The sequence below is a fragment of the Molossus molossus genome, unplaced genomic scaffold (assembly GCF_014108415.1).
Source record: "Molossus molossus isolate mMolMol1 unplaced genomic scaffold, mMolMol1.p scaffold_m16_p_2, whole genome shotgun sequence".
Lineage (NCBI taxonomy): Eukaryota > Metazoa > Chordata > Mammalia > Chiroptera > Molossidae > Molossus > Molossus molossus.
Genome location: NW_023425355.1, coordinates 76,191,718 through 76,208,188, shown reverse-complemented (window position 1 = coordinate 76,208,188; position 16,471 = coordinate 76,191,718). Strand labels below are relative to the sequence as shown.

Below are 16,471 nucleotides of genomic sequence, written 5' to 3'. Positions count from 1 at the left end.
GGTATTATATCAAACTGGGATTATACTCCATATGTTGATCTATAGCTTACATTTGAATGCATTTATTTAAAAATGATTTTATTATAAAATTTTGATACAAGAGTACAGGAAACAAATTATATAATATAAAATAATTTTATTATATTATTTAAAACGTTCCTTTCATAAAGCACAAAAAGGCTATTGTATCTTTTTAGCACAAAGAAAGTGTTGTGTTGTCTTAGTGGGCTTATAGTTTAAATAAAACCGATGAAGAAGCTGGTGTATTTGAGAATGGTACATTCGTTTGGCTGGTGTGGCTCAGTGGTTGAGCATCGACCCATGCACCAAGAGTTCGCTGGTTCGATTCCTGGTCAGGACACATGCCCAGGTTGTGGGCTCGATCCCCAGTGGGGGGGCATGCAGGAGGTGGCCAATCGATGTTCTCTCTCATCAATGTTTCTATCTGTCTCTCCCTCTCAGTTCTTCTCTCTCTAAAATCAATAAAAGAAAAAATAAATAAAGAATTATATGTTTAAAAAAAATAATGGTATATTTTTTAAAATATGTTTTTATTGATTTTTAGAGAGAGAGAGAGATAGAGAGAGAGGAAGAGAGAGAAACATGGATTGGCTGCTTCTTGCATGGCCCTCACTGGGGATCCAGCCACAAACCTGGGTATGTGCCCTGATCAACCAATAGAGCCACATCTATTTCCAGTAGATGCCGATACATCTTAAAAGCCTGTTTACATAGTTCCGGCATTTTGCAAAGATTTTGTCATTTTTTATGGACTTTCAATTTTAAAAGATACGTGATCAAGTCACTAAAAAGAGATATAGCATCGGAGAAGAGTAAGAAAGGGTCCACACTGCGTGTTTTTCCTTTCTTATCAGTGTGACTCTCCTTGTAATTGCATACTGATTTAACATGTGATTTTAAAGATGGAAGAATGAACTTTAAAAACTAACCCTTTTAATTGCAATACTTAATATTTCCACATTTGTGAACTGTATGCATGCACATAAACACATAAACATCAGTAAGTGTTACAGAAATGAAGCATTCCCCATGTCTTGCAGCATGCACAAATATGTGTCTACTCCATGAAAGGATGAGGGAGCTCCTTTCTGATCACTCCTGTCCTTGGAAGCAGGTAAGAGTCCCTAGTTCCTTCGTATAACATTGAGTCATGACCTGGATCTTGGGCTGAAATTTAGTTCCAGTAGATATTCAGCATAGGCTAGGCCATAAAACTGTTATTATTATTTTTTTTTTACCTTTTCATTGTTTTATAAATCATCTGTTTTTATCTGTTTAGTGATAGATGTCCTTTCTCTGTGTGCTCACTGCATCCTGGCTCAACACTATTGTAACACTTAGCCCTCTGGACTGTAATTGCCTCCTGTTCCTAAATGAAGAACTCCATGAGATCCCAGCTAGTGTCCTTATCACAGCAAGGCCCTGGCATAAGATGGGAGTCTAATAGAGATTTATTGAAAGAAAAGAATGCATGAATGAGTAGAGTGGCTAATACATGACAAAGACACAAAGTTGTGTTGAACCATGAGTTCATGTTTTGTATTCCTGTTCTCTCTGTCCATTTTCTCCTTCTTTACTTTCATTCCCTCTCTTCCCTTAGAATTACATTTCGGACTGCCTGGGGGTAAAATCATCCAGAGTTCCTTCCTTCAAAGAACAATTTAATGGTTGAGCAACTGAGGACAGTGAGATTCGTGAATACACTTCCCTGAGTTGACACCTATTCATTGTTATGTGTTGTGTCGAAGAGTGGTAAAATGATGCTGAATTCCTAGTAGGTACTCAGGCAATACTTCCAAATGTTTGATTTAACATTATACAAGTCTTTAATGGCACTTTAGAGTTCCTGTGATTTTTGTTGCCACATCTAACTAATTTTTCCTCCATTTTAGACTGTGTAAAGTCACTGTATTTACTCTTCAGCTCTATCAGAGTTAAACTCTACCTGATATATATTCTTTGAGTTATTGTTAAAGTTTTTTAATCCTCATTTGAGGATATGTTTGTTGATTTGAGGGGGGGGAAGAGAGAGAGAGAGAGAGAGAGAAAGAGAGAGACCGATGTAAGAAACATTGATTGGTTGCCTACCATAGGCAGCCTAACTGGAGATCAAACCCACAACCCAAGTATGTGCCTTGACTGGGTATCGAACTCGAAACATTTTTGGTGTATGAGTTGATGCTCCAACCAAGTGATCCACCCAGCTGTGGCCACTAAAACAATTTTAATGGTGCTCTTTCAAAATGGATGCTTTTTTAAAAAAAGAAATCTATGATAAGAGCCAAGGCCAAAATCAAAACATATCTATAAAGATTATGTTGTTGAACATATAGGTCATAGTTAATGTTGATTTTTAAAGAATTGATGCTTAACTTGTAGGTATAAAAGATTATTTTACTGTCCTTAAAATTTGTATTTCATATATTTCAAATGCAGTGGAGATCTCTTCTGATATGTATTGGCCATTCCTGTTTCTTCTTCTGTGAAATGCCTATTTATGTTATTTCCATTTTTCTACTTGATGATTTGTGTATTTTTTAAAAATTTACTTATAATCTTTTATATATCCTTGATAGTATTTGTTTGTCACTTATATCTGTTGCAAATATCTGTATACAATTTGTGACTTGTCTAATTTTTTATGATATCTTTTGATGAAAGAAAAAATTTAAATTTAATGTTGCCTAAATTATCAGTCTTTTTCTTTACTGTTTGTGCTTCTTGTATCCTGATTAAAAAATTCTATTCTACCCATAGGCTATACAGATATTCTCCTGTATTTTCTTTGATGTGATTCTTAATGCTGTAGGTTTTGAATCTTCACCTGTGCAAGACCATTAAAACCAAACTGTAAGTCACCTGGGAAGTGGCAGATGTTTGGGGGCAACTACTGTTCTTAGTTGTTTTATTTCTCAGGATATTTGCCCTAGTAGTGGTTTTGACCTCTAAGAATTTCCTTGTCTTTCTTGCCAGCTCAGCCATGTATTAGAAAGGCTTTGATTTTATTTTTCCCACCATGTTTTTCCATTTTGTAGCAGGGAGGGATTTTAGGATTTTTAAGCTCCTCCATGTTTTTCAAACTTGAAAGTTCAATTTTTATATTCAAATGTGATATCATTTAAGAGTTTTCCTTGTATATAAGACCTGAGATATGGGTAAGGAACCTTAGTCTTATTCTCCTATTTGAAGATGAACTGAAATATGGGAGTACTATTCTGGACCCCATTTACCTGCTTCTACCTTCACCTACCTCCCTTTTCCTCTTGAAGCAATTGTGACAGGATAAGGCAAGAATGAAAATCTTTGCAGAAACATAGTGCTAACCCAGTCATTGTCTGCCACTGCCTGAATGCTTACTTGTACACTAAACCTGTTAAATTTTAATGTTATTATTTTTTCTATTACAATAGCCAACACTTATTAAGCATTAACAATAAACTAGGCACTGTTCCAAGTCTTTGCATGTATTAACAACTTTAACATTACAGTAACCACATGAAATAGGTATTATCATTTCCCCCATTTTACTAGCAAAGGAAACTGAGACACAGAGAGTTTTAAAAAGCTTTTTCATACTGGCTGGTGTGACTCAGTGGTTGAGCATTGACCCATGAACCAGAGGGTTGCTGGTTTGATTCCCTGGTCAGTGCATGTGCCCAGGTTGTGGGATCAATCCCAGTGAGGGGCTGCAGCCAATAGATATTTCTCTCTCACTGATGTTTTTATCTCTCCCTCTCCCTTCCTCTCTCTGAAATCAATAAAAATATATTTCTTATAAAAGCTTTTCTAATGCCATACAACTTGCAGATGGTAGAACTGGAATTAGAATCTAGGCAATCCCTCTCTGGAGAATGCCCTAAAAATACTATGCTATATTACCTCTATGAGAAATATTTATGTGAAAAAAATTAGAATTTTATGTGTATAAATAACTCAAGATAACACCCAAATATAACAACCATGTTAACTTATTGGTTCTCTGATGTCATTGTGGATTATCTTTATGCACAACCTTCATATTTTTTTCTTTAGCATATATTCTTAAAAGTTGAGCTCCCTTCTATTTATTTTTCATTATTAAATTCCTTTGGAAGGAGAAGTACAGAAAGTACATCCTATGCGCAAATGAACTTTTTTGTTACAAATACCACTTTTCTTTATTGTAACAGCTTTATTTAGGTATAATTCACATACCATACAATCTATCCATTTAAAGTGTAAAATTCAGTGTTTTTATTAGCATATTTGCAGAATTGTGTTACCATCACTGCAATCCATTTTAGGATGTTTTATTATTCCTGAAAGAAACCCTGTGCCTTTTAGCTGTCATCTCCCCAATCCCCCCCATTCTTCTTTCCTTAACCAACCACTAATCTACTTTATATCTCTATATATTTCTATTCTGGATATTTCATTTAAAGGAAATCATATAATTTGTTACTTCTTATGCTTAGCAATATGTTTTCAAGATCCATTCATGTTGTTGTATGTATCAAGTCCTTTGTTATTTTTTATTGCCAAAAGGTATTCCATTGTGTACATATACTACATTTTGTTAAGCCATCCTTCAGTTAATGAGCGTTTGTGTTGTTTCCACCCTTTGGTTTTTATAAATAATGCTATTAACATCCCTGTACATGTGTAGATGTATGTTTTCATTTCTTTTGGGTGCATACCTAGAAGAAGATTTGCTGGGTCATATGGTAACTTTGTTTAACTTTTTGAGGAGTTGCACAGCTGTTTTGCTCAGGGGCAGTACCATCTTACATTCCCATGAACAGTGTATGAGTGTTTTAATTTGTCCACATACTTGCTAACACTTGTTATTATCCATCTTGTTTATTATAGCCATCTCCATAGGTGTGAAATGTGTATCTCATTGTTGTCTTAATGTGCATTTTATAATGACTAAATGATGTTGAGCATCCTTGCATGTGCTTATTGGCCATTTTTATATCTTCTTTGGAGATGTGTCTATTCAAATCCTTTGCCCATTTTAATTGTCATTTGCCTTTTTTATTATTGATTAGTAATGTGTTCCAGATACAAATTCCTTAGTAGATAATTCACAAATATACTTTCCCTTTCTGTGGTTTATCTTTTTACTTTCTTGTTAGTATCCTTTGAAACACAAAAGTTTACATTTTGACAAAGCTAAATTTATCTCTTTTTTTCTACTATTACTTTGCTTTTGATGTCATATATACAAGGATTTTCTTAATGCAAAGTCATAGATTTTGTTTCTTGTATTTTATGTTAAGAACATTATTATTTTACCTCTTATATTTCAATGTTTTATCCATTGTGAGTTAATTTTTGTATATGGTGTGAAGTGGGGGTTCAACTTTATTCCTTTGAATGTGAATAGCCTATTGTCCCATTACCATTTATTGAAAAGGCTATTCTTTCCTTATTGAATTGTCCTGTCCTTTAAAAAAAAATCAATTGACTTTAGATATATGGGCTAATTTTTGGACTCTCAATTCTATTTCCTTGATCTTTATGTCTATCTTTATGCCAGTACTACATTATTTTGTTTATTATTGTAGCTTTGTGTAGTAAGTTTTGAAATTGGGAAGTGTGAGTCCTCCAACTTTGTTCATTTTTTTTCAAGATTGTTTTTGTTAATTTGCCTCCCATGTATTTCCATATGAATTTTAGGATCAAATTGTCAATTTCTGAGGGAAAAAATCCAGCTAAGATTATAATAGGAGTTGCCTAGAATATGTATACCAATAAGGGAATCTTGCCACCATAATAATATTAAGTTGAATCCATAAGTGTTGGATGGCTTTCTATTTACTTAGCTCATCTTTAATTTCTTTCAATAATGTTTTGTAGTTTCAGAGTATAAATTTTGCACTTATACTTTTCACAATAGAAATACAATTGATTGTTTATATTGATCTAATGTACTATACTCTTGCTGAATTTGTACTGACATGTTTTATTGTATGTGTGTTCCTGTATATGAATTCCTTAGTATTTTATATATACAAGATCATGTCATTTGTAAATACAGATAGTTTTACTTTTTTCTTTGGAGAAGTGACTGTGCATTGGGGAGCCTCAAGACTACTCCAGGTTTGATGACTTACTAGGTGGACTCACAGGACAGCATATATTCACACTCATAACTCATATTTATTACAACAAACAGATACAAAGCAAAATCTTAAATAGTACTCAAGCCAAGTTTTATTTGGAGTTTATAACACAAAAGAGGGGTATTCCCTTTCCCTTTCCACATGCTTTGTGTTGTATAGGGGCTTATAAACAACTGGAGCCATGGGGAATCTTCAGTGAATTGCCTGAAGCTACTCCAAAAATTGGTAGTTAATTGATAGTAGAATCCACCAGTTTCTACATCCCAGTTTTTCTGTTATAGGAGTTTCTTGCTTGGAAAGTACCTTTGTACTAAGTGATCAAAGGCATTCCAGAAACCTGCTGTCCTCTGAAGGCCTGCAAAGGTTCTCCACTTTTAGCTTCTAGTCTTGCTTTCTAGCTTTAGCTAGACCTACCCATGCTCTAAACTCAAACCATATCAGGCCATATATAGTCCCTTATTTTGCCTATTCCTGTGTTGGTGCTTTGTATCTTTCACCTGGAAAGTCCTCCTCTATTCCCCTGTCCATATATTTGAATCCTAATAAATGTTCAAGGCCTAGCTCAAATATCACATCATCTATGAAACCTTTCTTTTTCTCACGCTCTCAGTTTTTTTTTTGTTTTGTTTTGTTTTTAATCCCCACTCGAGGATATTTTTCTATTTATTTTCAGATAGAGTAGGAGAGAGAGAGAGGAAGAGAAAGGGAGAGAGAGAGAAACAAGGACTTGAGAAGGGCACATTGACTGGTTGCCTCCCGCATGACCCTGACCAGGGCCAGGGATGAACTGCAACCAAGGTACCTGCCCTTGGCCAGAATGACCTGACTCATTGATCCCTGCTGATGCTCTACTGCTGAGCCAAACCAGTCAGGGCAACTCTCTCAGTTTTGATGTAATAATTTCTGCCCTCCCTACACCTTATATTGTGTATTTCTGATATAGCACTTACTATAGTATATATTATGGTCATTTGTTTATATTATAGCTTATGTTAAGATTTTAAGCTTTTTAAAGTGAGAAACTATTCATCTTCCAATGGGCCACAGCACGTAGCAGAGAGGAGCAAATAGAAACCCAGTGGATGTTTGCTAAATTGAATTACAATGGATTGGAACGAGGTCTGGTAGATTGGTAACAGAGGGAGGGTTTAACAAGAATCTTGATTTTCTTTTGTTAGTACAGAATTATGCAAGTCTTTCATAGTGTACCTTTATTGCAGAACAAAGTATTGCATAGTTTGTTCTGCTGTAGTTTAATGGGAATTCATTTTGTGATGGTTTCACAATTACCCTTTTATTTGTTCCACCTTTTAAAGCATAAAGTATTAAAACAGCACTTAAATTTGTTGCATGTGCTAAATCATTATTGTTTACAGATGGGCTAGTGTATCTGATGTTCATTTTGAAAGGGAAAAATTACAGTCATAGAATCCCATCAGCCTTGCAACAGGATTAAAGCCTCAAAACAAAACCTAATTTCATCTGAGTCCTGCATATCAGCAATAGGGAATCTTCAAAGAGATGATTGCTAAAAGTTAAGAATTTCAGGCTCTAAAAATAATGGTGTTTCTTGCAAAAGATTGTTCATGACCATTCTTGATGTGGTTTGGGACTGAACCTCTTGCTGGAAGAAAATGGAAGGTTATGGAGTCATACCTAGTTATTAAGTTGCATTAGAGATAATTGATTGTATTCTTCTGAGAGCACATTTTAGATTGTCCGTCTGAGGTTAGGGAATCAAATAGATGACACCATAAAAGCATCTTCTAAAAACCTACTAGATTCTGCCTTGGGTTTAAGCAGTGTCTGGTGCCTGGCAATTTTTCAATGTAAATTTCTTGAATGAATAGGTACATTAATGGGAGACTGTTTGCTCATCTGTAAGAGGATGGTTTTAATATCCACGTTGAATGATTATTGTTAAGACCAGAAAAGATGCATACAAAATACTTTATGCAGTGCTTGGCAGTTTATTTATAAGACATAGCTCTGCAAGTGACATCTATTGTTAATTGTTTACTATGCTTTCCCCTCTGTTTTCATACTGGTAGTGGCAGTAGATTGATTGCCATGGAAGAGACTGTATCTTTCTGGTTGACGTTTCTTTTATTTTCCTTTCAATTTTAATTTGTGTTCCATCTTTGCCTCTTATTTTAGGAAAACTTAAGAATAGACACATTTGCTCTTTTATGCAGTTTATTTGCCAGGGCTCTGTAGTGCCTGGACAAAATGGCATGTGTGTGTAGCATGGTTCAGGATTCGTATTATTTTGTATATGAACAGAAACCCCAGAGAAGGGATACATGCACACAAGAGAGAGTGTTACTGTGAAATAAAGCTCAAGTATTGGAATTATTGTTGTTATACACCAGACTCTGGAGTAAAATGCTTTCTATAAAATGAGAATGCTTATAGATGCTAATTTACTTAACTTTCTAAATTATCATTTTCCCTATAGGATTGTTTAATAAATTCTGTAGAATTGAAATTTCTTGGAATGGTAATACATATGAAAATCATGGAGGCATAAACTCTTCGAGAAGTAGGATATAAAAGATAATTTATTCCAGCCCAACTACATGCTTGATTGTCTTCTCTAGTTTTCTTGCCACAGAGCTACTCAGCCTTAGTTCAGACGAACTCTGTTAATGATAAGGAAGGGCTTCTCTATCTACCATGGCTGTCTTTTCATCTAAATCTTCTAGAATAAAGTGCTTCTTCACCTGGAGTCTCTGTAGTTCTCTGTTTCTGTCCTCCCTTTCCTCCTCCCACTTCTCTCCCCTTCCTTCCCCCTTACCTATTGATTCAGTGCCTCCCTTCCCCTCCTTTCCCTTTTCCCTCCCTCCTTCACCTCCCCCCCTTCGCCTCCCAGGGCCCCTTCACCTTCCATTTGGTCCCCTCCCCTCTCTTTCAAAATCAGCCAGCCAACCAATGAAACAATCAACCAATCAACCAACCAAACAACCAAATAAAGGAGTACCTGATCAAATAGTTTTGGGAAACACTGCATACATACCTCATATGCAAGGAGTTGCAATGCTTGTATGTGTATTTGATGGGGAATTTTTTAGGGTGTCTAACCCCAAATATTTCATAAAACTTATTTCATTGTGAACCTTTGCTTTTACCCAGAACATCTATTCAAAACTTAGAACAGTTCCTGACATATAGTAGATGCTCAATAAATCTTTATTTTAAAAAGTTAATGACTGTAAAATAAATATGTAAAAACTATAAAGGGTACCCTAAATCAAGTAACAGATGTTCTTCATCTCTGCAAGTGACACAAACAAAATTGAATGGACATACCTTCCCCCTCTGTGAACCATCCTAAATATTTATGTTTACACCTTTTAGGATTTTAAAAATTCTTTGTATTTGAAATTGGAGCATGTATCCTCATTTGCACAACTACCTGTTATATTCTAGAAGAAATATTAATGATGACTTCACAACAAAAGCTTGTCTGTTTTGCTTCCTGGTCGAATGTATGGGATGAATGAATTGGCAAGCACTGTTCTTGTCTTTTGTTTCCAGTTTGTGCCTGATTGTGTTTGATTTTACAAGTACATGGTTCATCTGCAAGGCTCTTAAATGAAAAGCTGCTAGAAATGGGTATTTTCAAGGATGTTTGTCAGATTACCTATTGAGTTAGTGCCTCTTTTTTTTTTTGGCTTCCAAACTAGCCCTTTTGGTCTTTAGTAACTAGTCATAAGTAAAGAGAATGCATGCTTTTCATTTGTGAGTAATTGAGCTTTCCACCTGGGAGAGCTTGACAAACCTATCAAATGTGAATATAGTCAAAAAGGAATATGGTGTAATATGAACTTTATCCAGCATTGGTGATCTAGGCTTTTTATTTCTCATGCTCTGGAGTAAAAGAGTCTAAAGGGTCAGCAAGAGGAACACTATAAATTGTATTTGTTCTCACTTTTATATTTTAGTAGGAAATCTGTGCAGAAATTCAAGAGTCAGGTACAAAGCTGGGTGGGATACAGTGTCAACTTTCTCCAAAGTCAGTCATAACTCTGTATTTTGTTTCCTTTCTGATGTTGTCTCCTCTCTCTTCAGTCTATTTCCAACCTATGACTGTAATTTCTTAAAGTAATGTCATCTTCTCTCTTAATTATTATTTTGTTCTTTTTCATTGATATGGAAATGCTATTTTGTTTGCAAAGTTGTGGGCAACATTTTATAGCTCTTAGCCCAGGTCCTCTTACTCCCAGACCTTAGCCTTTTATTTTATGCCCAAATACCTCTCTTTTTATATAAGTGGATTAAGAAAATGTAGAGTAAGTGGACATAGTTTCTGTAGCTATGCAAGAGCCTGAATGGTATGGGAGAAAAGAAGTTGCAGATATTAGTACTTTTACATCTGCCATCTGACATAAAATTCATCAATTTATCTTCTTCTGGTCAAAGCAAAGAAGGATTTGAGTTTTATTATGTGGTAATATTTTAATGCCTAATGATCTTATTTAAATAGTAGAACACATTTTGGGCATTACCACTTTTACAGGCATTAAAGGATAGAGTTCTAGTCTTCTTTGCATAATCCCCATTTTCACCCTTCCTCCATGTCTCCATGCCTAAAAGTGTCATTGTGTGACACATATTTGTGGCTGTCAGAAACACATTCTTTTATCTGAGGAAACATATAGCACTGAAAAAATAACTGCATTGGGCAGTCTAGATAAAAATATACAAAAATGTGAAAGTGCATTCCTTGGCTTGGGACATACCAGAAGCTTTATTAAAAAAAAATTACAAGACATTTTTAGGAATTTATTTTTGTGTCCTGACAAATTGAAGATTTTTAATGGCATGGATCTTATTAAAATAAATTTATCAATTTCTCTGTTTCATTTGGGAGAAGATGAGGGGTTGGTCATTCTATAACTGATACTCTATTCCAGTGTCTAGTATGAGAACTTGTTTATGTCATGCCCTTGAGCAGGGTTGACCCTGATAAATCATATTCATATTGTATGCTTTGAGGAGCACTAAGATGGGTAATGTGTCATCTGCCTGACACCACCAGAGTCTAGGTCCTTGAAGGCCTTTTGTATCAAAGACAAGTGGAAAATATGGCTTCTATAAGAGATGTGGAGCCACAGGCATTAAAACCAACAATCTAAAATAGCCTAGTTTGATGATCTGCTTTCTTTTAAAAAGTTATCCTTGCTCATAGATCAAAGGCAGGTAGTGGACTTTGATTTTTGGCCCCTGTAGAGTTCACTAAATTTGAACATTAGAAATCAGCACTTAACATCAGGGACAACTAAAACATATAGAAAAATGAGTACATAAATGTGGTTCTACCTGTAATGATCAAAGGTGAGTTAATATGCTACTGTTTATAAAATACCTACCAGATATTTTGCATTTAGTTGGCACAGCACCCTTTGAGGTAGATGCTATTATACCCTGTTTACAAGTAAGGAAACTGAGGCTTAGAGAGGTTAAGTATCTTGTACTTGTTTGTACAGCCAGTAAATGCAACAAATTGTGATTTTAATTCAGGTCTATCTAACTCGAAAGCCACTTCACTGTACCGCTTAACCACTACACTGTACTTACTCTCCAACTCTTTTCCTGACTTATATGATGGGACAATAATACTTTCCTTCGGGTTATTTTAAGGATTCAATAAGATAAGAGATTCAAGAAGTGCGTTGTAATCTTTGTAATCTCTAATAAAGCTTTGCAGAATGAAAGGCATTATCAGAAGTAGAAGACAATGTGCTAATGTCTCCACATAACTATATACCCTTTAAATATATTTCTAGATGTCCTGGAGTTTGGTACGTTTACCCTAGGCTTTCTGGCAAGTGAGAGTAGTTGCCGTCCTGGGCATAGATTCTGAGAACTAGGACACTAGTTCCAGTTACCCAGTGATGTTTTCAACAGTGAGATTTACATGCCATGTATCTGAGGAGTAAAGAAGAGAAGACCAGCAGCATGTCTGTGGACACAGATCTGTGGGACCCCTGGAGTTCTTTTAAGCACAGTATATAATCACATGTATGGTTCTAGCTGTACTTTAATATGTATGTCATTTCTCTTTCTTATTTGTCATAGATTCTGAGCTACATCTCTGTGTAAAGGATATCAGTCATTTCTTAATGCAAGACATTGCCTTTTTGTCTGGTAAACAGACTTTTACATATATTTAGATAAGATAAATGTATGAATCAATTAGCAAAGTTGGAAAGTTAGTTTGGTCCTTATTAGTAGATATATATCTATATCTATCTGTATGTGTGTATACACACAAACACACACATATATTTAGAGAGAGAGAAAAACACTATAATAATAAACATTTGTTCATTGTGTACACATTTGCTAGAAAATGGACATTTAGAGTAATTGGAGGTTTTTCAATATGTTTAGATATGTGATTACAACTAATCTTACCACCCTTGTATATTTGACTTTCAGACAAGTCTTTAATTCCATGATAGGTGAAAGTAGAATACATCTCCTAGGTGGGTGTTGACTGGATGAGAGGGTGGCAGTTGAAGTGGCTTCTTTGAGATTTTCCTCCTCCACCATATTCTGATGACTTAAATGCTCATTAGAAATTCTGTTAATCATTCATCTAATCAAGCAACACGCACTAAGTTTTTTTTTTTTTAAAGGATTTTATTTTTTTATTTTTTTTTATTATTATTTTTTTTAATCCTCATCCGAGGACATTTTTTCATTTTTTGTACAGACAGAGTGGGAGGGAGAGAGAGGAAGAGAGAGAGAGGGAAACATCGATGTGAAAGGGACACATCGAGTGGCTGCCACCCGCACGACCAACCAGGGCCGGGGACAAACTGCAACCGAGGTACATGCCCTTTAGCGGGAACCGAACCCGGGTCTCTCCGGACCGCAGGCGGACGCTCTAACCGCTGAGCCAAACCGGCCAGGGCTAAAGGATTTTATTTACACATGATAAAAGAAGTTTACTTTTCTAAAATATATATTTGTATTTGTGTATATATATATATGCATTTGTATATAATTTTTAAAAATTGTGATAAAATACACATAACAAAGAATTTACCATCTTTACCATCTTTAAGTGTGCACTTCAGTGGCATTACCATCATTACTATCAGTCTACAAGACTCTTTTTTTTATGTTATTTTATTTACATTGTTCAGTTTTAATGGTTATATAAATTATCCCTAATTTTCCATATTTTAATGTAATTAGCTTCAGGATTTTACCATTTATTTTCTTGTTTTCTATTAAATAAACAGTCTATCATGAAAAAAATGAAAAAGAGAATCATTTGGGAATTTTTGTTTGTTTGTTTGTTTTTTGTTTTTTAATCTTTATTGTTGGATGTAAAATGTATTACAGATGTTCCACATTTTTCCCCCATTGACCCCCTCCTCCCCACTCCCGCCCCCCTCCCACCTTTTCCCACACTATTGTCTGTGTTCATTGGTTATGCATATAAGTTCTTTGGTTTATTTCTTCTAACCCCCCCCCAACCCTTTTCCCTTTGAGGTTTGTCAGTCTAGCAATGAATTTGTACTTCTTAATCTCTTCACCTTTTTCACCCATTCCCCCAACCCCCCTAACAACTGGCAACCAACAAAATGTTCTCTGTATCTATGAGAATGTTTCTGTTCTACCTGTTCATTTTGTTTATAGATTCCATTGTTGATAGATATGTATTCATTGCCATTTTGTTTGTTCATATATTTTATCTTTTTCTTCAAAAAGACCCTTCATCATTTCATATAATAATGGTTTGGTGGTGATGAACTCCTTTAACTTTTTCTTGTCTGGGAAAGTTTTTATATGTCCATCGATTCTAAATGACAGCTTTGCAGGATAGAGTAATCTTGGCTGTAGGTTCTTGGTTTTCATCACTCTGAATATTTCTTACCACTCCCTTCTGGCCTGCAAAGTTTCTTTTGAGAAATCAGCTGACAGCCTAATGGGAACTCCCTTGTAGGTAACTAGCTGCCTTTCTTTTGCTGCTTTTAAGATTCTCTCTTTGTCTTGAACCTTTTGCATTTTGATAATGATGTGTCTTGGTGTGGGCCTCTTGGGGTTCATCTTGTTTGGGACTCTCTGTGCTTCCTGGACTTGTATGTCTGTTTCATTCAACAAGTTAGGAAAGTTTTCTGCCATTATTGTTTCAAACAGGTTTTTAATTTCTTGTTCTCTCTCTTCTCCTTCTGGCACCCCCAAGATGCAAATGTTGGCACGCTTGAAGTTGTCCCAGAGGCTCCTTACACGATCCTTATTTTTTTGGATTCTTTTTTCTTTTTGCAGTTCTGATTGGGCGTTTTTTGCTTCCTTATATTCCAAATTGATGGTTTTCTCCTTGGATTTACATACTCTATTATTGAAGCTGTGTAAATTATTTTTTATTTCAGTGAATGCCTCCTTCAATTCTAACTGTGTATCCATGATTTCTAACCGGTCCTTTTTTATGCTCTTGAGGCCCTCCCTAAGTTCACTGAGGTTCTCACAAAGTTCATTGAGCATCCTTATAAGCAGTATTTTGAACTCAGTATCTGTTAGGTTGCTTATCTCCATTTTGCTTAGTTCTTTTATTGGGGTTTTGTTCTGTTCTTTCATTTGGGACCTGTTTTTTTGTCTCCTCATTTTGGCTGCCTCCCTGTGTTTGTTTCAGTGTATTACTTAATGAGAGGTATGGGGCTAGCTGAGACCAGATGCTGCTAGTTTGAAAGAATTTAGGAAAACCTGAAGCAGGATCCAAGACAGGCCAATCCTATGGTGAAGCAAGTGATAACAGCTTGGGTGGGCTTGAAAGTTGGGTAGGGTGGGGCGGGGCCTCAGAGAGTCAGCAGGGCGGGGCTACCAGTGTGAGCCAGGTTGCTGGAGTCCCAGATATGGCAACTGTCTGCCACACCGGGAAGGGCTCACCAAAGGAACAAAGGCCTCTTACAGCACGTTTGTCCCGGAGAAAGCCCCCTCTCCAGCCCTCGCTCCAGTGCCAAACAGCTCAGTTCTTCCCTGTATGTCTCTGGTGCCCCTCGAACTGCCTCCCCTCCAAGCTTAGAGGGAGAGAGTCCGATAAGTTTGTGCGCAGGGCCTTTAGGGAGCTGCCTGGGGCTCCAGCCACTTCAGCTTCCTTGAGCCTCAGTTCCCACTGGTTTTTCCAGCCAGAAGTTATGGGGACTTCTCTTCCTGGCACTGGAACCCTGAGCGGGGCACCTGGTGTGGGACGGGGACCCCTCAGTCCTCAGGAAGGACCTTCCCAGCCGAGGGAGCCTCCTGATTTTTATCCGCTACACTTGGGTGTGGGACCAGCCCGTCATGCTGCTGCCGCCCCTCGTGCCTCCGCCCCTCCTACCAGTCTGGATGTGGCTGCTGCTTTAATTTTGTAGTTGTAGGACTTCCATTCAGCTTGATTTCAGGTGGTTTTGAATGATGGTTGTTTTGTAGTTTAGTTGTAACTTTGATGTGGTTGTGGGAGGATGTGATACCGCGTTTACCTACGCCGCCATCTTGACTGGAAGTCCTCCAAGACTCTTCATTTTGCAAAATTGAATCTGTATTCATTAAAAAAATAATAATTTATATTCCTGTTTTCCCAGCCCCTGTCAACCTTCATTCTACTTTCTGTCTCTATGCATTTGACTATACCAGGTACCTCATGTAAGTGGAATCATACAGTATTTATCCTTCTGTGGCTGGCTTATTTGACTTAGCATAATGTCCTCAAGGTCCATCTATACTGTAGCATATCAGGACTTCTTTCATTTTTAAGGCTGAAAATCTATTCCATATTATATATATACTACATTTGTTCATTCTTCTGTTGATGGATGCTTGGATTGTTTCTGCCTTTTGGCTACTGTGAATAATGCTGCTTAATAGCATACATATTTTTAGAGAAATAATTATGGTAAACTATCTTTTTTTTCACTTGGTCAGATATCTAAGATATCTAGTAGTTTTACTTTACATTTTTCTCCTAAGATGATACCTAATGCTCGGTTTACTAAACAAGCATTTACTTTAATTTTAAAAATATGTTCTTACTGACTTTTTGTGTTTTTAGAGAGAGAAGGAGAGAGAAATGAAAGCATCAATTGGCTGCCTCCTGCACACCTTCTACTGGACATGTGCCCTGACCTGGAATCTAACTGGGACCTCTCAGTCCATGCAACAATGCTTAATCCACTGAGCCATGCTGGCTGGGCACAAGCATTTACTTTATAGATGATCTTAATTGAGCACTTCAATGTAGCCTCTGCTTTAATGATTATAATTAGTGGTAATTGTGAATTAGTGTGTTTTTATGTTTTATATTATAAATGGTACACATGTGTGACCTATGGTCACTGTTGAGTTTGGGG

The 16,471-nt window shown here is 36.3% G+C and overlaps 1 protein-coding gene across 1 annotated transcript in view; it reads left to right on the top strand.

Annotated features, from left to right (window-relative positions):
- The first annotated feature begins 1,093 nt into the window (after window positions 1–1,093).
- MCF2 (MCF.2 cell line derived transforming sequence) overlaps window positions 1,094–16,471 on the top strand; it is an 87,945-nt gene continuing 72,567 nt past the window's right edge. The window contains 2 exon segments of the mRNA XM_036270080.1: window positions 1,094–1,135; window positions 2,831–2,871. Coding sequence (XP_036125973.1) covers window positions 1,094–1,135; window positions 2,831–2,871 — 83 coding nt within the window.